Source organism: Pseudophryne corroboree, chromosome 8 (genome assembly GCF_028390025.1).
Source record: "Pseudophryne corroboree isolate aPseCor3 chromosome 8, aPseCor3.hap2, whole genome shotgun sequence".
Classification (NCBI taxonomy): domain Eukaryota; kingdom Metazoa; phylum Chordata; class Amphibia; order Anura; family Myobatrachidae; genus Pseudophryne; species Pseudophryne corroboree.
Window position 1 is genome coordinate 33,144,558 of NC_086451.1, and position 22,761 is coordinate 33,167,318.

Genomic DNA, 22,761 nt, shown 5'->3' on the forward strand with positions numbered 1-22,761 from the left:
ATTCTTCAGCTAAAACCCAAGTGAACCAGCTCCCTCGGGCACTAACTAAGACTGGCTTGGAGGGGAGATAGTAGGGGAGGAGCTAGCCACAGTATTAGAATTTTAAAGTGCCAGCTCCCAATTACTGCCTACTATTTCCCCATTGTAACTGCGCTCCAGTGGCCCCTAGTGGATGAAGGAGAAATTGTCACATTTTTGCAAAGACAATGGGGGTCATTCCGAGTTACACTGACATGCGGGGGGATGCCCAGCACAGGGCTAGTCCGCTCCGCATGTCCGTGCCGCCCCCCGTCGTCCCCCGCAGAAGTGTAAAGGCATCGCACAGCGGCGATGCCTTTGCACTTCAAGAGTAGCTCCCGACCAGCGCAGCTTTAGCGTGCTGGCCGGGAGCTACTCGTCGCTCCCCGGCCCGCGGCGGCTGCGTGTGATGTCACGCAGCCGACGCGGCCCGCCCCCCCAATGGTCCGGCCATGCCTGCGTTGGCCGGACCGCTCCCCTAAAAGGCAGCTTAACGCCGCCGTCCAACCCCCTCCCGCCCAGCGACCACCTCTGCCTCAGAGGCTATCGCTAGGCAACGACGGCGCTGGCGCATGCGTAGTTCCAACCCAATCGCTGCGACAAACTGCAGCGAGCGATCGGAATGACCCCCAATAAGCAATTGAACAGTGTTATAAAACCTATTAAGTGCAGAGTTCTATGTGGACAAAGCTTGTAGCCTGACTGTAATTCCAGGAACCTCCGTTATGAGCCCTGATGGGACAGGTAGTTACAGAGACGTCTGCCCCAGAGGAGAGCACCACCTACAGGCCAGGCTGACCAGGCTGGCGGGCCCCTACTGTGTGCAGAATCATTGCAGCAGGCTACTGCTCCGTAAAGTGCTACACCATGGCAGATGGGCACACATCATAGCTGCCTATATTATCTAGTTATAACCACTGTGTATATGAGCGCTGTTGAAAGTGTGGGTCAGATATAGTGACTTTATTTTGGTACTGTCCAACCCTTCATTTTAGAGGGGCAGTCAGATTATGAATATGTGCTATAGTACGATCAAACTCTGGACACAGCGGCACAGAGATATGTGGTTAGCACTGCTGCCTCACAGTTTGGGGACTATGGGTGCGGTTCCATCTAGGACACTATGGTCTTGATGTAGAGTTGGACTGAGTGTGTCCTGATCCCAAATACAGTATATATATTAGCAGTGTGGCCCCTCTGACACACGTCACACTCGCCATCCTCTTATCTCCTATTGGCTGACCCAACGTGTTCTCAGGCCAATAATGTGTCAGTATTAGGGATCTATTCATGAAGCAGTGAAAAGAGTGGAGAAGTGAGCCTGTGGAGAAGTTGCCCATGGCAACCAATCAGCTGCTCCGTACAATTGTATAGTATGCAAATTACAAATGTTACTTCAATGCTGATTGGTTGCCATGGGCAACTTCTCCACACTTTTCACTGCTTCATGAATAGACCCCTATGGCTCATATTTGCTACAATGTGCATCTGTCATCCTATTACTCAGTTTACCCGGTTTTGTATTTGTGCTCCGTCCGGCGCTGCGGAAATCTGTGGCACTTTATAAATAAAAACTAATAAATAGTAGTATTAAAGTTAAGTCTCGTTAATTCATTGATATTTGAATTCAGTCTGTGTCAGGAAAGCAGATTCCCATTATAAAGGGGAACAAAATGGATGACTATTTATTTGAAATTAATTAGTACTTTTACTTTGTATTTGCTTGTTTATTTAAATGTATTTTACCTGGTTAATGTGACTTTATTATTTATTAACACTGTCTAGACAAAGGCAGAGAGTCTTATGTATATATGGTGTATGACCTCTGCGCTGGCACTGTAGCATTTACCATTAATGCTGTCAACTACATCTTTCGGCGTATTGACATCCGCCCGATTCAGCATACTGACTGTCTTTTTTACGTATAACGCCTCCAGCTATAATTCCCTCCCAAGGCCCAATTCTAACAGTCTACGATTTGCAGCCACTAGTGCAATTCCAGCGAGACAGCTGTTTCATTTAAAGCGGCAATTGGTGATAAAATGAATTGCCACTTTAAATCTACTGGCTACCTCGCCAGAGTCTCGCTGGTGCTTGCAATTTGCAGGCTACTACCTTTAGGCCCAGACATGCTCGCTAGTCCAAAACAGAACAGATGTGTAGGTTGTCAGTAAGATAAACACGTTGGACTACCAGATCTTTCTAGGTCACGGGGGGTATACAATTAGCCGTGAACACGCGGCAATTTTTTGCGTGGCAGTCTGCTGAAAATTGCTGCGAAAAAACAGCTTTTGGCGGGTATGCGCGCTCCCGTTTTTCAACCTATTCAATTCCAAATGGATTTCACGTGAAAATTCTTGCAGTGAAAAGTGTAGGTGAAAATGGGGAAATCAGCCTGTAGCCAATAAAATGCTATATTAACATAGGATAACAGAAGAGAAGTGCATTAGAGATCACATAAATTATAGAAAGCAAGTTTTTTTGTGCAAAATAAATGCTCTCATTACATTTGGGGTACCCGAAAATGGGTATACGTATATATTTGGGTCATTTTAGGGTACTTAAAAAAAAAAAAAAAAAAAGAGGAAACAGAACGATTACTCCCACCTGCAAACCTAAAAACACCTGTCCCAGTCATAAAGTACCCCAATATACCTGTCCCATACCTTGAACCCCAATTTCCATCACTTTGTACTTCTTCACCCCAAAAATGTTGTCATTATTGGCCAATAAAAAATAATTCTGTACCATATCCAAACATTTTTACCTTAAAACAGGGATTTTTCCCAACTTTTCACCTGCTCAGAGTAGGTGAAGTGAAATTTGCGAAAAAATTATCACCGATAAATTTTCCGGATAATTGAATAGGCTGTAATCGCGATTCGTGGGAAAAGCCTGTTTTTTTGGTGCGAAAAGTCAGTTATCGCAGCTAATTGAATACCCCCCACAGTTTGATGTGCTTAAGGTCTAAGTGCTCCAACTGCCAGACACGTTTGTAATCAATTACACGAACCCAGAGCCAATGGCTTCTCTACGCTGACAGAACCTATAACATGAACATATGACGGTCTTTGTGGTGTCCTGCATACTGGTCCTGCTATATTGGATGAGGAATTGAGAACATTACTTACAGAGGTTGGAATCAATCTATCCGGACAGCAATATCTAGCTCTCAAATTAATTTTCTTCACGTTCCTGTTACAAGATGTTAAGTGATAAAAGTTTAGATAAAAAAAGAAGTCATGTGATAGAAACGTACACAAGTTATGAAGAAAAGGGGCATGAACCTCCACGCCAGCGAATGACGGAGGTGACCCTAAATCTTACGGCTCCTGTACAAGCCGCAGTATTCAGGTCTTTCCACGTTAGGTGTACACCTGCACCATTCACTGGTTCAACCCCAAGACTCCTACAGTAACCGACACAAGGTCACGAGCGCCGACAGGCATTTTTGGCTACTCTTACCACCCCACCCTCTGATCTTGCTGGACAGATTGGTTGTATCATAACCAGCCCTTGTTCACGACAGAATCTGGACATTGGTCAGGCATTCGTGGTCTTTACAGGAGGAAGATCGGCATCAGAGCACACACACTGCAGCGCCACAGTTAGAACTGCGCAACCTGCTGCAGAGCTCCCCGTCCTCTCTCCATGTGCAGCGAGTGTATTCCGGAGTTGAAGCTGGCACACAGGATGGATGCGTTATCGCAGACTGCCAGGGATGACAGGGGCCCGGAGCCATCCAGGAACAGGCTGTTCACACATGCTTTGGAGAAAGAAAAGAGACAAGAGTGGGGCTTTGTTTGGAATTAACCCTGATATGCATTTGCTTCCCAGTGCACCTGGTGCCATTTTCTGGGTTGTAGAAACTTTAAACCCGAGCGTGGGTCACATGACCGCATCCCCCAGTAACATAACGGTTCAGTCCAAAAAGTGGCTGCTTAGCGTCACAGTGACATCGCCAGCTCCTAGTTCCGCTAACAAAAGGCAGCCTCCGTTGGGAGTAAGTGATGGGCATTGGAGATAAATATATATAAGACAAATATGTGTATTAACAATCTACAATATGTTAGGGGAGGACAATACAGTACCATTATCCCGTGGGGTGTGGTACAGCCTGACGCAGTCACACAGAGGCTCATTTAGAGAAGCACACAAGGCCTGTTTTTTATTCTGTTATTTGTGCATACGCAGAACAAATGCATATCCCTACATCTGTATTACACCATGTACATGCTGTATACCTGGCAGCCCAGGGAAGAGGCATGATGTACTCACACTCCAGGTGGGCACAGCTGCAAACACGCCGATCAGGGTGCATATATCTAACCCAGGCGGATGAGGATAATGACCATCTCGGGCACATTTTTGAAACTGGTCTGTGAGGGGGGGGGCATAGAGGGGAGGAGCCAGTCACTATTCAAAGAATTTAAAGTGCCGGCTCCACTTGACCACCATCTATGTCCCACCGTAATGACCTTCCAGTGTCCCCCAGTGGATGAAGGAGAAAAAAAAAAAAAATATATATATATATATATATATTTAACATAAGTACTAAGAATAATAAATAACCATCCCTCCTAAAAGTATAAAAGTACACCCAGCAGAAGCGCTCATAACCTAGGCTGGTGGTAGCAATTACATGGGCACTATCAGCGTGGGCTCCGTATGCAAAAAGTGTCTCCCAGCACATGCTGACGCTGTAGGGAAATGTATCTGGCATAAGAAGAGCTGCCTGACAACTAGTGACCAGTCCAGGTGATAATGCAAGACGGAGCGGCTTTCCCTAAATGCCAGAAGCCCAGCCTGTCCTAGCCTAATGAAGGTAGGGGCTATTGCTGTGATACCAGCACTGCGTATCCCACACAATTATTGGGTCCTGGAGCTGGGAGCACTTGGGGGGGGGGGGGGGCTGCCACTTTTTTAATTATTATTATTATTATACTGTAAAATAAATAAGAACATACATTTTTGGTTTTATTTGCGCCCGCACTTCTGGCATAAATGTGCCAAACTCTAAATGAGCCCCAGTGGGTATAGAAGAATATGGTCTGTACTGTACAAGAGGGGACTACCTCCCAAACACCCAGACTAGCGGTCTCCTGGGGGATCTATCAGTGCATATCTCATAGCTCCTGGGTGTTCTGTACCTCCGGTATCCCGCTCCCACACTTTCACGGTGCAGTCATGTGACGCGGTGGCAACCAGCGGGGAGTCATACGTGTCCTTTGGAAGGAAGATGCAGGACGTGGTGCTTTGTAGGTGTCCCTTGTATTCACACACTTTGTCTCTGCTCTGTCGGAGGTCCCATAGCTGGAGGGAGATATGAGATAGCACTATAAATCTATCGCTATAAAACCCCCTCTCTCTCTCTCTTTATATATATATATATATATATATATATATATACACACACATACACACACACACACACACACACATACATATATACAGCTCTAGCACTAGAATCTGTGCCAACTAACTCAAAATCCATTAACACCACTAGTTATAACAACCGTCCCCCAGTGCGGATTATTGAGGCTATAAAGAGGATAAGAAGTAAACGTATTACGGTTCTTGTTTGTTATCTGCTGATAGAAACAAAGAGAATACAACAAAAAGGACGGGGAATTTTGGTCCTTATCAGGACGCGTCTTTTAATAGTGTATAATAATTCTAGTTGCGGAAGAAGGTAAAGTAATCTCTCACCGTAGCTTCACAGCCCTGTCCACCAAACCCGTTGCTGCTGGTCAGACAGTAATTGCCGTCCTCGCTGACATCGCAATGCATCTGAATGTACTGTTTCATGGGGAACAAGTGCGCCACCTGCAGGTTCCGAGTGTCCCATACACTGGATGATGCATGAGTGATAAGAGAACGAGATTAGCGATCATGGTGGTTTGTCCCATCACTCATGTGAGTGTGTAATACATATCCAGCTCACACTCTAGTGGCAGCTTTCGCACTGAGCATGTTGGCCCCTTAGGGGTCTGATTCTGGCTGGGTTCACGCTGACGCTGGATCTTGTAGCAGCCACACGGTGTGCTATGGTTACTACCCAGGCCTTGGACAGTGGATCCCACGACACTGGACGCTCAGACCGGGTGGCAGGATTTAACACCTACGTCTGGCTATCTTTAGAAAGACAATCTGCCAGTGGGCGGGGTCAGCACATGCATTATGTATAAGCAGGTATGGAGGAGTCGCATCACTTCCCAGCAATGTATTTCTGTCTTTTGCATATGACTTGTTCCATAGTTAGTATGTTGTGTGTACCCTCATTATGTAACGGGAAGTCTGTGTGGCAGAGACAGCGTTTTTCCATGTGACAGTAATGTGGAGGATCCAGACCAGGTTTTGGAAGCAGTAGCAGAATCCCAGGTGTGTGATCAGCAGCACCTGGGATTTCCTGATAGAAGGGTTTCCAGGACAGAGTCACATTGCTCCTGATGGCAGTTAGTGTCCAGGTGACAGGCCGGGTTGTGTGGGTTAGACTAGGGACCACTGGAGCCTATCAAGAGTCTGCCTGTATGCTACCGTCTGTAATACCGACGGCATGCGGACTTAACTTGCTATGTTGTAACGTGCTGTTCAAAATAAACACTGAAAGTGTTCATCTGAGTTCCAGTGTATGTGATCCTTGCTACAATAAGGTAAAATGTGCGATGTTCCGACCATTTCTCCAGCACTCAGCTGCCAACATTTGGAAATGATCTGCCCCAAGGAATCTATGTTGCCCCCAGCTACCCCACTAACCCCATACTCAATTACTGAGATCCAAACTGCAGACCTATATTTATAACATATAACAGGCGGAAGATGCACCGCAGCAGTTACTGTACGGTAAGTGAATCTAGCCAGACTTATACCAAGCGTTCAGACATTGAATAGGCCCCCGGCATTTGTGCAGATTTACGGTTCAGGCTGTCCTGTCCTTTATTTACTAATTCATGGTGGTAAGACTGGGATTTTAGATCATATGACGGCTATGCCTGCAAACATGCATTTACTACTGTAACATACAGCGTAATATAATACATTACTGACCGGGTAGTTTTATCCTCTGAGGTCTGGACAACACAGGACTCTCCGGGAACCCAGCACATGTGAGTAACCTGCAGAACGGAGACCCTGGGTTAGAATCAGCTCACGGGACACAAGCTCAGACAGATCTGGTACCAATCTAATACTAATCTATTCCCTTCTACAAGTGAGAAATGTATAAAATATCCAGCTGACATTGGAGGTGCGGAATCACATAAACCATATCCCTACTACCTGTAAGGTGTCTATGGGCCTAACTCAGACCTGATCGTAGCCCTGCAAAATTTAGCAGGGCTGCGATCAGGCACACAGACATGCAGGGGGACGCCCAGCACAGGGCTAGTCCGCCCTGCATGTCAGGCCCGACCCCCCCCCCCCCACCACCACCACCACCACAGCGGCGATGCCTTTGTACTCCAGGAGTAGCTCCCGGCCAGCGCAGCTCCTGCGCGCTAGCCGGGAGCTACTAGTCGCTACCCGGGTTGCAGCGGCTGCAGTCCGGCCACTTCTGGGTTGGCCAGACCGTGTCCCCTAAACGGCGCCCCCTATGCACTCCCTCCCACTCAGCAACCGCCTCTGCATGTCAATCAGGCAGAGGCGATTGCTAGCCTACGACAGCCGTCGGCTGTCAGCCATGCACCGGCGCACTGCGGCGCCGGCACACTTCAATCTGAACGCTACTGTGTGAAAACGCACAGCAGCAATCGGGTCTGAATGACCCCCTTTATACACTGATCTGTTTACTCTGCCCTCCTTTTAGAACTCTGTCAGATTTGGCCATTTATATATTTTATATTGATCACAAAATTTCTTTGTAAACAATATTTGCAGTTTTTCCTTTAGGGAGTAACACAAAAAGATGCTTGGGGCTACTAACTCGTGAGCAAGCCACGTAAAGCTGCCCATGGGAGAAGCAGCTGGTCATGGGATCTACGCCTGCAGCCCTGAGCGTTTGTCCCTCTAACTTGTTGATCGTCATAACAAAGTAGACGCTTACAGGAAACTGCAGGTGCTTGAACTGAAAAGGAAAACTGTTGGAGATAAGGGGTGTATGTGGTATAAACACAGTCTCACCTGAGCCACATCCCATTAGAATCTCTGCCTCAATCAGGTTCCTCTGCAGAGCAGTCACTTTAAGCTGGGTTCTGCATAACTTGGGCGGAGTCAAGTTCCGCAGAAGCGTGATCGGAACACTAACTTTCAGTGCGTCGAATGTCAAGCATCTGGCTTTTCCCTTATTGCTCCTCTCCCTGATGTCACATCGAGATCATACATACCGCTGTTTCTTTCTAGGGGGGGTCATTCCGACCTGATCGCACGCTGACGTTTTTCACAGCGGTGCAATCAGGACTGAAGTGCGCCTGCGCATGGGTCGCAATGAGCAGGCACGTTGATGCCCGGCAAGAAGAACGCGTTCGCCATGGCGAACGCAAGAAGATTGACAGGAAGAGGCCGGCCGGGGGTGTCAACTCACCGTTTTCTGGGAGTGTCGGGGAAAACGCAGGCGTGTCCGGCCGTTTGCAGGGAGGGATCCTGACGTCCACTCCAGGAAGGATCATCGCAGCGGGTGAGTAAGTCTTGAGCTGTGCAGAGACTGCACAAACTTTTTGTTTGCGCAGCTCTCTGCACAGCTGATCACTCCCCTGTACAGCTCTAACCCCCTCCCCTGTAGGCCGCGATTACTTGGTCGCAGCAGTGCTAAAAATAGCCTGCATGCGACCAGGTCGGAATGACCCCCTAGGTCACTAAGCTATACAATAGTGAAAACGCCATCCAAATTTATCCAGTAGTTTTTGCGTGATGAACCAACACAAAATTCCTCCCCAATGATTTTTCATCTCTATAGTTCATAAACAGTTCCTAGAAGTACTGTATATTGTACTTCCCAATAATCATTGCTATGTATAGACACAACCTTTACAGTTTTATTATATGTATAGATTTATATTAGGAATAGCCAAATCCGGAAAAAAAAGGACACATTTGGATGTTTGGACAGAGCACCACATTACGGGGTAAATTTACTAAAGTGGGAGGTTTTTTTAGAACTGGTGATGTTGCCCATAGCAACCAATCAGATTCTACTTAACATTTATCTAGCTGCTTCTAAAAGATAATAGATCGAATCTGATTGGTTGCCATGGGCAACTTCGCCAGTTCTAAAAAAAACTCCCACCTTAGTAAATTTACCCCTACATCTTTGGACGCAGCAGCTGTGTGATAACATGTTAATATCGTAGGAGGCTTCTTGTGTAAACAGACCCCTACTGCCGGCTTCTGTGATCCCCCTACTGCTGGCTTCTGTGATCCCCCTACTGCCGGCTTCTGTGATCCCCCTACTGCCGGCTTCTGTGATCCCCCTACTGCCGGCTTATGTGATCCCCCTACTGCCGGCTTATGTGATCCCCCTACTGCCGGCTTATGTGATCCCCCTACTGCCGGATTCTGTGATCCCCCTACTGCCGGATTCTGTGATCCCCCTACTGCCGGATTCTGTGATCCCCCTACTGCCGGATTCTGTGATCCCCCTACTGCCGGATTCTGTGATCCCCCTACTGCCGGCCTCCGTGATCCCCCTGCTGCCGGCCTCCGTGATCCCCTGCTGCCGGCCTCCGTGATCCCCTGCTGCCGGCCTCCGTGATCCCCTGCTGCCGGCCTCCGTGATCCCCTGCTGCCGGCCTCCGTGATCCCCTGCTGCCGGCCTCCGTGATCCCCTGCTGCCGGCCTCCGTGATCCCCTGCTGCCGGCCTCCGTGATCCCCTGCTGCCGGCCTCTGTGATCCCCTGCTGCCGGTCTCTGTGATCCCCCTACTGCCGGCCTCTGTGATCCCCTGCTGCCGGCCTCTGTGATCCCCTGCTGCCGGCTTCTGAGATCCCCTGCTGTGCTCAAAGATGCAGCATCAGATCCTCTGCAGGACCCTCGGACATCTGAGTGGCCCTCAGCTTACTCAGGATGCATAGTGTAATTACGTAGCAGAGGCCAGGAAATCTGCGACCCACGCCTACGAAACAAGACCGACACACTTGTTTTGTAATACGCTCCCCCCAACACGGGCGCAGCAACTCAACCATGCTGCGGCTTAGGGGGCAGTGCGACCATCGTCACATCCACTGATCTGCACGTGCGCAGCGGTGACCTTGCAAATGCGCAGCAACCATCGGAGATGTAGGCAAGCCACCAGCTCTGTGTACATCTCGGAGTCAGGCCCACAGCCAGATCATAATCCAATCTCAGTTACACCCATTCTGACCGATACATCGATAATGTGATGCTGGGAGTCCTGGGCCCATGTACTGCACCCGTGACTCTGATACAGCCCGCTGACATTCCTGCAACCAGGGAAACAATCACCGTTATACAATGAACAAAGATCTCGTCGTACCAGGTTTCTAGACACTGCGGCTCTGTGCAAACACTGGCCGGACTCCACATCCCATTTACACACAGTGTTGTCCCGGGAGCCTGACAGCAGCTGAGTGCAATCTGCCAATAAGAAAGAAGAGTCTATGAAAACAGCTGCTGAAATGATGGACATGTGACACTGAGCGACTACGGATTCCTTGTAGGGGTTCACTCACTCCTGCTGGTTCCCGCTCCAGAAAATCACCTGGATTAGACCCTTCCTCACCCTTCACGCCATCAAAATGTAGATCCTCTCCCTTATCTCTCGTCTCAATTATTGGAAACCTTCGTCGCTCTACTCTCCCGTCTCTCTCTTTCTACCCTCACTTATGCCAACTCTCTCCCAACCCTCATCATGGTCTCTCCCCATTTATCTACTCCTCTCTTCCCCCATCTCGCTTAATCATGCTCTATCCACTGTACACTCTCTGATTGGGCTCCGGGGCATCTGACCTGAGTCCCGTACAGGTCATCGGTCTCCAGTCACTGTGGCCATTCAGCTAACAACAGCTGGAGCCATGAGCCGGGGCCACCAAGCATGACCTAAATGGACCAAGCTTAGGGAATCTATATAATAATCGGTCCCGTCTCCAGCATGCACGCGCAGTGGAAACTGCGGCACGTGCCTCCAAAAGCTCCCCACTGCTAGAGTTATTGGACAGTCCCTGGCCTAGCAGGAGAACAGAAGGACCGCCAAGGAATGAGTACGTATAAGCAGCAGGGAGGGATGGGGCGAGACATAAGCAGGGTGAAAAGCGGGACAGAGAGGAGGGGCAGGGTGGGACAGAGCGAGATTGGGTGGAGCAGCTTACAGAGAGGGAGGTGGGCCGGAACAGCGTGGGGGCGGAGCAGTGGGCAGAAATACAGTGACCTGGAATATGCCAGGTCCCTTTACTAGGTATAGAATAATTAAGATCAGGGTCAGCACTCACCAGGACTTACTGCTAATCCAGTTACTATTAAATGATGTCCGTGGAACTTCTGAGCACTGCCAGCCTTACAGTGCAGGTCCCACATAAGGACCGTCTTATCGCGAGAGGCACTGAAGAAGCGGTTTGAGCCGAACACGCAACTGATCTGTAGGTAAAGAAATGATACAGAAACATCTCCTAATGATTACATTTCAAGACTTAAGGGCCCTACACATTTTTTTTTTTTTTCTTCTTTTTTTTTTAGATAGAGCGTGAGAAAACAGGAATATATAATAAGTTCTCAGCATAATGCTCTGGATTACGAATAAAATCAAACTATAACAAAATAGATAATGGGTATATAAAAATCTAATATATCAAGAGAGAAAGAGAAAAATTAGTAATAGATAGAAAACCAGACACAAGACCAAAGAGAGAAGGAGAGAAGACAAGGGAGATGAGAAGAACTACTTGCCAGGGCCAGCCAGTGGAGCATCTGGGAGAGTTTTAGGAAGAGAAAAAAAAAAAAGAAGGGGGGAGAAAATATAAGAGCGAAATAGGAGTGAAAGAGAAAACGAGGGGGAGGAATGAACGAAGGGAGGAGGGGAGAGTGGGGGAGGAGAGCAGGAGGAGTGGGAAAAGAACGTAGAAGAGAGAACGAGCCGGGTATGAAAAGAGGGGAGGCAGAAGAGGAAGTGATGAGGTATCAGTTAAGGCCTGGTGGGTCCATTTGAAATTCAGAGTACCAGGGATTCCATACTTCATGAAATTTGTCCACAGTGTCATTTAGCAGAGAGGAAAGATGTTCCATTCTAGCCACAAACCAAATACGGTTCACCAGTTCCTGACGCGTGGGAGGATAGGTTTGTTTCCATAATTTAGCAATTTGAAGCTTAGCGGCACAAGAAATATGAAGTACCAGTTTGTTTTCGGGTCTAGACAGCTGGCAGGCCGGGGCACACAAAAGAAGCACCATAGGAGGAAGTGGGGGACAAAAGGGAATGACCGAATTAATCAGGTTCTGGACCAATTTCCAAAAGGGCACGATCTTGGGACAGCTCCACCAAATATGGAAAAATGATCCAACCTGACCACACCGGCGCCAACAGAGGTTGGGCGTATTGGGGTACATTTGATGTAAGCGGTCTGGAACAAGATACCATCGTGTATATACCTTGTAGGAGTTTTCCCTAACTGATACGCTGATTGAGCACTTAGAAATAGTCGAACGTATATCGTCCCAGACTTAGTCTTCGAGGGGGTTCCCCAGGTCAGATTCCCAGGCGATTTCATGCGGGGCACGAGAAGGGGGGACGGGTGTCAAAACAGTTCGATATAATGTAGAAATAATGCCTCGGGACATAGAGCAATGAATACAGAGGCGTTCGAGAGGGGTGGGAAGAGTAGAAATAGGCGTTTTCCTCGTAACAGACAGAGCGAAGTCACGGATTTGGAGATATTGGTAGAACGAGGACGTGGGGATAGAGTGCTTTGCCTGGAGGTCTGCAAAGGAGTAGGGTGTGTTATTATGGAGGAAGTGGTGTACACGAGTGATACCTGCGCTGGACCAGATAGAAGCCATATGAGGAGAGAGGCCCGGGGGGAAGGAAGGGTTATTCCAGATAGGAGTTAAGGGGGATGGGGATACGTGGGGAGATAGTTTATTTTGATGTGAGTCCCAGATCGACAATGTGAGGGATACTGTGGGAATGGACTTGATGTTTGTAGGTCGGTGTAGTCTGGGAAGCCACGGAATGTTAGAAATGGAGTCAACCTGGGCCAGATCGCCCTCCAGGTCCACCCACCGTTTCACACATCGCTGGGAGTGCCAGGCCACTAATTGACTCAGGACCGTGGCGTGGTAGTATCTTGGAATGGAAGGAAGGCTCAAGCCTCCACATATGGAACTGTTCTGCAGGATTTCCCTACGTAATCTGGGCTTCTTATCATTCCAAATGAATTTGCAGAATTGGGTCTGGAGAGTTTTCAGGGTACGGGGGGGGACAGGGATAGGCAGGGTCTGGAAAAGGTATAGTAATTTGGGGAGAACATTCATTTTAATAGTGTTAATCCTACCTATCCAAGAAATAAAGGTGTTTTCGCCAAGATAGAATGCCCTGAGATATTTTTTTAAATAGGGGGGGGGTAATTCGCTTCGAATAATGAGTGATACGATTTAGTAATATGGATACCTAAGTAGTTGATGGAGCTGTGACGCCAAGTGAAGTCAAAGTTGGATTTGAGCAGAGTCAATGTGTCCGTTGGAACATGTAGGGGCAGGGCTTCTGATTTATCATTATTAATTCTATAACCGGAGAGGTCCCCATATAAGGTTAGTTCCTTAAATAGATTAGGCAGGGAGATTATTGGATTGGTAAGTGTTAGAAGAACGTCGTCGGCAAAGAGGGAGAGTTTGTATTGTGAATCCTTGACGGTGAAGCCCGAGATGTCCGGGTTAAGTCGAATACGACATGCCAGGGGTTCTATTATTAAAGCAAAAATAAGGGGTGAGAGGGGGCAGCCTTGGCGTGTGCCGTTAGCAATGGGAAAGGAGTCCGAAAGGATGCCGTTTGTGAGGACCGAAGTGGAGGGGTTGTGGTAGAGTGCTGTAATGGCGTGGAGGAATTCACCTTGGAAACCAAAACTATGGAGAGTTTGAGTGAGAAAATCCCAGGAGACTCTATCAAAGGCCTTTTCTGCATCCAAAGCTAATAGCATAGAGGAGAGCCTGTTAACGTTAGCGTGGTGAACCAGGGCAATGGTACGTCTAGTGTTATCTAGAGCTTGACGGGAGGGAACAAAACCGACTTGGTCGGGGTGTATTAGAGATGGGAGGAGCGGGTTGAGACGTAAGGCCAGTATTTTTGCGAAAAGTTTAAGGTCCGTGTTTAAAAGGGATATGGGACGGTAGTTAGAGACCAGTTGTCGATCTTTTCCTGGCTTGGGGATGACCGTGATTAAAGCTTTAGTGGTTTCGCTACGGAAACAGTCGCCGGCAAAAACTTTATTGAAAAGTGAAGTTAGGTGGGGAACAAGAGAGCTTCCAAATGTTTTGTAATATGCGAAAGGGCCCTACACATTTAGCGATCCGCCGCCGAGCTGCTCGACGGCGGATACGGCTAACGGGTGACCCGGCAGCGGGGGGGAGGTGACAGGGGGAGTGAAGTTTATTCACTCCCCCCGTCACCCGGCTCCATAGCAGCGCAGGCAAATATGGACGAGATCGTCCATATTGGCCTGCATGCACAGGCGACGGGGCACCAGCGATGAGCGAGCGCAGGGCCGCACATCGCTCATCGCTGGTGCCTCCACACTCAAAGATATGAACGGTATCTCGTTCATTAATGAACAAGATCGTTCCTATCGTGCAGTGATGTCGGCCAGTGTGTAGGGCCTATTACATAATGTAGTAGAATGTAGCCCAATATAATCAGATGTAAAATTACCTTGGAAACCTCCCGATCGTGCCCCACAAATCTCTTCAGGGCGGTGCCAGTTCTCCAGTTAGACACAACAACAGCCTGAGAGACACATGACAATGGCACTATTAGTAACAGTGTGTGTTACACGTGTTTATGTTTATACAAAGATCTATTGCATAAGTGTTTATGGTCTCACCGCCAGAACATGAGATACATTTGCCGCTGTGATAATAGTTAATAGGTGTTATTTCTGAAGGTGGTAAACGTGCAGCGCGAATGTTATTTTGTGATGTCACACGCCTACTTTAGCGCAAAAATGGGGCTGTGTTTTATTGGTAAAATGCATGGATTGTGGGGAACAGCTACACACACACATATACACATAGCATATTAAACAGGCATACATATATATACATACATACATACAGTACACGTATATATACATCATGTGTGTGTGTGTGTGTGTGTGTGTGTGTGTGTGTGTGTGTGTGTGTATATATGTATGCACATGGATATATATGTACTATAATTAAAATAAAGTAAACTTTTATTAAGCACTTACAAGTGCCACCAGTAAGACAGAAGGCTGCAGAGGACGCCAGACAGCCACTAATAATAATACTCATGCAGCAACAAAAATAAATAAATATATATTTTTTTTTCTGGTGGAGGGGGGGGGGGGGGGGGTCTGGGTGCTCGGAAACCCCCCCTGTGTGCGCCACTGGGAGGGAGTACAGCCTTTTCCTGCTCAGTGCCGGATAGTCTTTTGATGAGATGGATTTTGCTTTTTCTGCAGAAAAGTACTTTTCCAGGTGCACCCGGATCTAGGTACTATGAACATCCAACACACAAAAGTGACGCACAGGTGGGAGAGGGGGCAGAGCCCAGAAGTGCTGGCAGTTTAGCATTTGAGGTGATATTTCACATTCTGCAACACGAGCACAGACACACAAAGACTTTCCAGGGGGAGTTTCATAACCGTGGATGGAGCATGCACCTTAAAACGTGCTTAGTAAGTGCATTGCTGTATGACAGTTTTTGCAGTTTGTAAACGGTAGGACGGTCTATAGCAGTGGTAGCCAACCCTGGTCTTAAGAGCTACCAACAGTTCATGGTTTCCAGCTCACCTAGCAGGTGCACAGGTGTAGTCATTACTAACTGACACATTTTAAAAGACCCACAAGTGGAGCTCATTACTTCACTTGTGATTCTGTGAGGAGACCTGGAAAACGGGAACTGTTGGTAGCTCTTGAGGACCAGGTTTGGCTACCCCTGGTCTATAGCCTAGGCATTCAACGTGCTCAAACATCTTGGGTGATGATAATACTTGGAGAGACTACTGTGCTATATAAAGATGCCGTGCACACAAAGCAATCCCTAGAAAAGAGAAAACCATGAACCTGACATTTTAGCTTTAGCATACCTCCCAACATGAGCCTCTCCATGAGGGACACAATGCTCTGCTCCTGGACTTCCCTCTTAATTTATGATTGCCCTCACCTGTGGTAAAACACCTTTCTTAGCCTCAATCTGTTTAAAAAAGGTGCCAGAGATCCTAGATCAGAGGTTCTCAAACTCGGTCCTCGGGGGCACACACAGTGCATGTTTTGCAGGTCTCCTCACAGAATCGCAAGTGAAATAATTAGCTCCACCTGTGGACCTTTTAAAATGTGTCAGTGAGTAATTAATACACCTGTGCACCTGCTGGGTTACCTGCAAAACATGCACTGTGTGTGCCCCCGAGGACCGAGTTTGAGAACCTCTGTCCTAGATTAAGAGAAAAGTCCAGAAGCAGAGCAATGTGTCCCTCCTGGAGAGGGTCATGTTGGGAGGTATGACTTTAAAACACTGATCATTGGACACCACTTTTAGGCACAGAACGTAAAACAGTTACTTTAAATCATACTTGCCTACCTGACCCTCTCCATGAGGGAGAAAATGCTCTGTTCCTGGACTTTCCTGGTAATGTATGATTGCCATCACCTGTGGTGAAACACCTTTCTTATCAATTAACTAGCTCACCACAGGTGATGGCAATCATACATTATCAGGAAAGTCCAGGAACAGAGCATTTTCTCCCTCATGGAGAGGGTCAGGTAGGCAAGTATGCATACCTCCCAATATGACCCTCTCCAGGAGGGACAGAATGCTCTGCTTCTGGATTTTTCCATTTCTGTATGATTGCCGGCACCTGTGTTGAAAAGGTTAATGGATAAGAAAGGTGTGTGACAGGACGATACCGTACGGAAGCACTCGCCGCTTGCCGCGTCCCGTCGACTGCGCACAGAATGGAAGGTCAAGCCGCACGAGGCCTGACCACATAGGGGATTCCCGCTTACCGTCAGTAACCGCCTGTTACTGACTCCACCCACTGCGCTGTGGGCGGGTTCTCGCTGCCACCACCAAACTCCTAACCTGCCGTGGCGTTTGGAACCACGGTTCTGCTCTGTATGTGCCGACGCACTGCCTTACCACAGCTGTGTGGTGCTGACGAATCCCCACTAGCCACTTGCTAGGCCTCTACCGGTAGCTGGCGGAAGGCGGAGCTTGGAGACGCTAGGTACTTCCCTGGACAGCCGGAGGACGGGGCTAGGTTTGGCCTAACCCTGTTGGTCACAAGATGAAGCAGTCTTCTTGAGGCAAAGATGTTTATTGCTCAAATAACCTTTAAAAAGGCTCCTCCCTATTGCTAGGGGCAACAGCATACAATTAGATGTTTTCAGCAGAAGAAGATGTTACAACTACCACTCTGGAGGCACGCAGGTCTCCTTTTTATGTCAGTTTTCCACACAGTACCACAGGGGGGTAAGCCCTCCCTGTCTTCTCCAACCAATCAGGTTATTTTACAAAATACCAATAAATTACATTTTACAAGGATATAAGTGCAATAAAACAATATCCTCCTTCCTGTGACACAGACAACGTTTGGTATCAGATTAACATTCACTATTGATAAATTTATCACATATCTTCAAAATACAAATGTGTCTGGTCATTCCCATCTGCAGGCAATCTCAGTGTTTAAGATTACAACAGGAATGGCTACAATACAAACAAACGGTCTTCCTGCCTTTAACTTCCATTCAGGGATCGTATATCAAATCCAAGCCCATAAACCCAATGATTAGCATCTCTCTCTAAGGAACTTACACATCAAAAGGTATTGTCCTTCACACCTCACTGCTAGTACAGGGCCCTTAGCATGCCCCTTCCTATTTCCAGAGGATAAGAGATGCGTATTCAGACAGCTATAGTAACTGCATTTTTCCTTTAAATATACACCAAGCCTGTCTTGAATATAAAATAGATACAGTTAAACATGTCTTCCTGCAATGGTGCACAGAGCACTACATATGACATGTTAAAAATAAAACACATGATTCAACAAACTTTTAAACAGTCCGTAACATGGCGCCGGGCACGAGGGTTAACCCCTTCAGTGCCGCAGACGCCATTACACGTGTGGCTGGCTAGTCTCTCCGGCCACATTCCTCCCCCCCCATTCAAGCGGGTCAACCAGGGACCCATGTCCCAACGATTTGGGTCCTGGTCCCGCAGTCCGTTGGGGTAAAGGGGACGCTACATGGGGGGTGTAGGCTCTGGCCTAGACAGTTCATCCATAGTGCAGTGGGCCTCTCTTCGTGGGTGCACAATGTTCAAATAGTCCACCTGAAGTCCAAGTTCAAGGCTCCACCACAAAAGTCTGTCCAATTCCCCCAAGGTAGGTTGCAGCCACCTAACAGGTAGGTGGTAAGTCACCACGGTGGGGGGCCGGTTACAAACAAGTGCCACCCACGGTGTCCCAACTGTGGCATACCCCACCTCGCACAATAGCAGTTTCCTGCTCAAACAGACCACAGGGTGCTCCTGCCCATATGGCTCTTTCTGGCTCGGTACAGCTCCCAGTCCATGCAGTGGCGCAATAGTTCGTAACACACAGTCCTGGTCAAGAATGTGCGCCATCAGCACTGGAGCGGGTACCCTAGCCTCCTTCAATGACTGGAATGCCAACTCGCAAGCGGGTGCAAAGTCCACTGACTTGGGAATGCCCTTCCTAGCCACCTCTGTCAAGGGGTTCACTACAGGACTAAAGTCAATGACAACATGTCCGTAGGGCCTTACAGGTTCTAAGGTCAATACCGGTCTGGGTGATGTGGGTCGGGGACAGCCTCTGGTTGCCTCCACCCCCTCTGGGTTGGGCCTACCCCTGTCTCCTCCCACATGGTGCCCCAGGCACTGCACCTCCGTCATACCTATCTGGCAACTGTCTGCCCTTACTGTCAGATCTGCCCTCCAATCCTCCTCTGTCGACCTATGACTCGGGAAACCTACCCTGTCACCTAGGCCTACTCCTTCCTGCTCGTCCGCTACCTGTGCCACAGTGATGGCGGCCAGACCTCCAGCCTCTGGATCCTGTGTGGCATCCACTACAGGGAGGCTGCGTGTCTTCCCCGATCTACTGCGCACAGGCAGGGGACCTGCTATGTCCGCAGCAACTTGCTGCAAGGGTTCTCCTATGGGCAGAGGCCCAGAGACAACACAACCGCTGGAGTGCCCCGGCTGCCAACGCATGGCACCAGCCTTACAGTTGGTCTGGGCGTCATTCGACATTCCAGACCAGGGTAAGCTCTGTATCAGGCACTTCAGGGTACGGTCTGTCTCCAGGTTACTGTCCAAAGGGGTTTCGCTGGCAACCGACACCGGTTGCGCAGGAACGTTCCCTGAGGGGACCAGTTGGACACATTCCCTATCTGGTCTATCCCCTCCCACTTTCCTGGCTACCCTGTACCTTAACCCTTCCCGCCAGGTCAAACTCCCCGCCCCAACCCTGTCAAGGCCGCTGCCAGAGTGGCGCCTCATGCCTTTCGGGGATGGGTCAGAGAGTTGCGCCTCCCTAAACTCCTGCCTGTGGCCCTCAATCTCTCCTAAATTGGGACACTCTACAGGGGGATCTAGGTGGGGACTACTAGGGTCAGTCTGGTAGGGGTCAGTCATGGAAAAATCAGTGTGGTTTCTCATACTCACCGCCGGAGTTGGCAAACCACTTGGGTCAGGAGCATCATTGGGCACCCCCACAGGATCAAACAAGCTGGAACCGACATCCTCTGCGTTGCTAGGGGACGTAGGCATACCAGAGGCAAAAGGCATGCGGGGTCGATGTACTGATCTAGCCGCTGTGATCTTTTCCTCTGGGCTGGTTGATGCTGTGGTTGGCTGTGCTGGCAGTTGTCTAGCAGCTGTAGTCTTTTCCTCTGGGCTGGGCTGTGCTGGAGTAGCTGATGTCAACGGTGGTTTTGGAACTTGACTCCGGGGAATGGCGCCAACAAACATAGTGACGATCCCACCACCCAGATCATTTCCTAGGACCACATCAGTTGGGAGACCATCCATGACGGCAACTTCTCGCAACTCTGGTCCAGCTCCCCAGTCCAGGTAGACTCTTGCCATGGGAACCGCTTTTTCTGTTCCTTCTGCCAGGGTGACCGTGGCAGTGCGACCCTGCAATACTGCAGCAGGATCTATAAGGTGGGGGCTCACCACAGTGATTGAGGCCCCAGAGTCTCTTAGGCCTTCTCCCTGTAGGGGTCCCACGTGGACTGGCTGCAGGTGCCTCCACATGTTGTGTAGGGGCTGTTTGGCCATGCAGGTGACTCTCTCTGCAGAGTGCACCTGTCTCTCGCCACACTCCATCGGACTGACTGGAGGGGGAACAGTCTCTGTAGGCTCATCTCCTCTCGTCAAACAAGCGAGCCGGGCTCCAGCACTCGGATTTGGGGCACGAGTCTGGGGTGCTTGGGATGCAGGACAGTTCATCCTCAGATGTCCGATTTTCCCACAGCCGTAGCACTTCTTCTCCAGTCTTGGCACCGATGATCTCTGATCAGTTGCAGGGACGCTGCGGTGCGGTTGCTGGCCAAGAGCACCCGGGTTGGAAGATGCTTGTCTTTGGGGGTGATGAGCTGAAGAGGGTGGTCCCCTTGGTGGTACAGTCTGTTGGAGCTGGCTGCTGGTGGGGTGCTTCTGCCCCCGTGGCCGAATTGCCACATATTTGTCGGCTAATTGGGCAGCCATCTTTAAGCTGGGTGGCTCCCGATCTAGCACCCACTCCTTCACTTCTTGGGCGCACCGGCGGTAGAACTGCTCCCTGCAGATCAGGTCGATCAGTGCATCCCATGTAGTGGCTTCCGAATCCTTCACCCACTTCACCACGTACTGCCGCAGCTGGTTGGCGAACTGCTCATGGGTGCTGCTAGGATTCTTGGGCAAGTCTCTGAACTTCTTCCTGTAAGACTCTGGAGTGATGAAGAATCGCTGGAGGAGGGCCTTCGCGACTTCGTCGTAGTTCCCACAGTCCTCCGTCGCCACTCCTCGATAGGCCTCCAAGGCCTCTCCATGCAGAGTGGGCACAAGGTGTCTCACCCACTCCGACTTGGGTAGATCGTGTAGTTTGCAAGTCCTTTCAAAAACTTGTAAATGTCCATCAATGTCCCCATCACTGTCTGCAAACTTGGCAAACTGAATGCGTCCCGATCTGTGTACAACAGCTGACAACGGCTCCCGGGGTACCACGGCCTGTGGTGCCCGCTCCGCATGCCACATCCGGATGACAAGCATGCGTTCTTGCTCCGTTGCCCTTTCCCCCAATTCCGCTAGCCGATCTGCTAGGGTATCCGGGTCGCCCCCCCTGGGACGTTGGGATCCTGGCCCTGCTAGGGATTGCTGGGAAACATTGCTGCTGTGAGAGAGGGCGGGGCTTGTGGTTCTCACCGGTTCCTTACGAAGGTCCACTGTTGGGCCGTCCTCTGAGATGCTGACGCCGTCAGTGCTTTCCACCTCCGCCCGATGAGACTCCTCCACGCTCCTGAGCGCCGCCTTCATGACGCTTCTGGACGCGTTGGAAGGGATATCCACACCCTTCCCCTGGCATACGATCTCCAGATCCTCCTTGGACATTCCGCTGAATTCTGCCATCTTGTGCGTTCTCCTGCGCTGCAGTTACTCCTCTCCTGAGTAACTCGGCTTCTCCAATCGGGTGATGAAAAGCCGCCTGGGATTATCCCACCACTATGCCACCAATTTCTGTGACAGGACGATACCGTACGGAAGCACTCGCCGCTTGCCGCGTCCCGTCGACTGCGCACAGAATGGAAGGTCAAGCCGCACGAGGCCTGACCACATAGGGGATTCCCGCTTACCGTCAGTAACCGCCTGTTACTGACTCCACCCACTGCGCTGTGGGCGGGTTCTCGCTGCCACCACCAAACTCCTAACCTGCCGTGGCGTTTGGAACCACGGTTCTGCTCTGTATGTGCCGACGCACTGCCTTACCACAGCTGTGTGGTGCTGACGAATCCCCACTAGCCACTTGCTAGGCCTCTACCGGTAGCTGGCGGAAGGCGGAGCTTGGAGACGCTAGGTACTTCCCTGGACAGCCGGAGGACGGGGCTAGGTTTGGCCTAACCCTGTTGGTCACAAGATGAAGCAGTCTTCTTGAGGCAAAGATGTTTATTGCTCAAATAACCTTTAAAAAGGCTCCTCCCTATTGCTAGGGGCAACAGCATACAATTAGATGTTTTCAGCAGAAGAAGATGTTACAACTACCACTCTGGAGGCACGCAGGTCTCCTTTTTATGTCAGTTTTCCACACAGTACCACAGGGGGGTAAGCCCTCCCTGTCTTCTCCAACCAATCAGGTTATTTTACAAAATACCAATAAATTACATTTTACAAGGATATAAGTGCAATAAAACAATATCCTCCTTCCTGTGACACAGACAACGTTTGGTATCAGATTAACATTCACTATTGATAAATTTATCACATATCTTCAAAATACAAATGTGTCTGGTCATTCCCATCTGCAGGCAATCTCAGTGTTTAAGATTACAACAGGAATGGCTACAATACAAACAAACGGTCTTCCTTCCTTTAACTTCCATTCAGGGATCGTATATCAAATCCAA

At 49.2% G+C, this 22,761-nt stretch overlaps 1 protein-coding gene across 2 annotated transcripts in view; it reads right to left on the minus strand.

Annotated features, from left to right (window-relative positions):
* Positions 1–501: 501 nt before the first annotated feature.
* WDR31 (WD repeat domain 31) overlaps positions 502–22,761 on the minus strand; it is a 105,301-nt gene continuing 83,041 nt past the window's right edge. Inside the window, exons 4-10 of one of the 2 annotated variants that reach the window (XM_063936201.1) lie at positions 14,822–14,896; positions 11,397–11,541; positions 10,445–10,545; positions 7,066–7,133; positions 5,728–5,869; positions 5,169–5,331; positions 502–3,784 (exon numbers count right to left, since the gene is read on the minus strand). In XM_063936201.1, coding sequence (XP_063792271.1) covers positions 3,627–3,784; positions 5,169–5,331; positions 5,728–5,869; positions 7,066–7,133; positions 10,445–10,545; positions 11,397–11,541; positions 14,822–14,896 — 852 coding nt within the window. In that variant the 3' untranslated portion in view covers positions 502–3,626. The remainder of the gene's footprint in view (positions 3,785–5,168; positions 5,332–5,727; positions 5,870–7,065; positions 7,134–10,444; positions 10,546–11,396; positions 11,542–14,821; positions 14,897–22,761) is intronic. The other variant, XM_063936202.1, reaches the window with a different exon arrangement.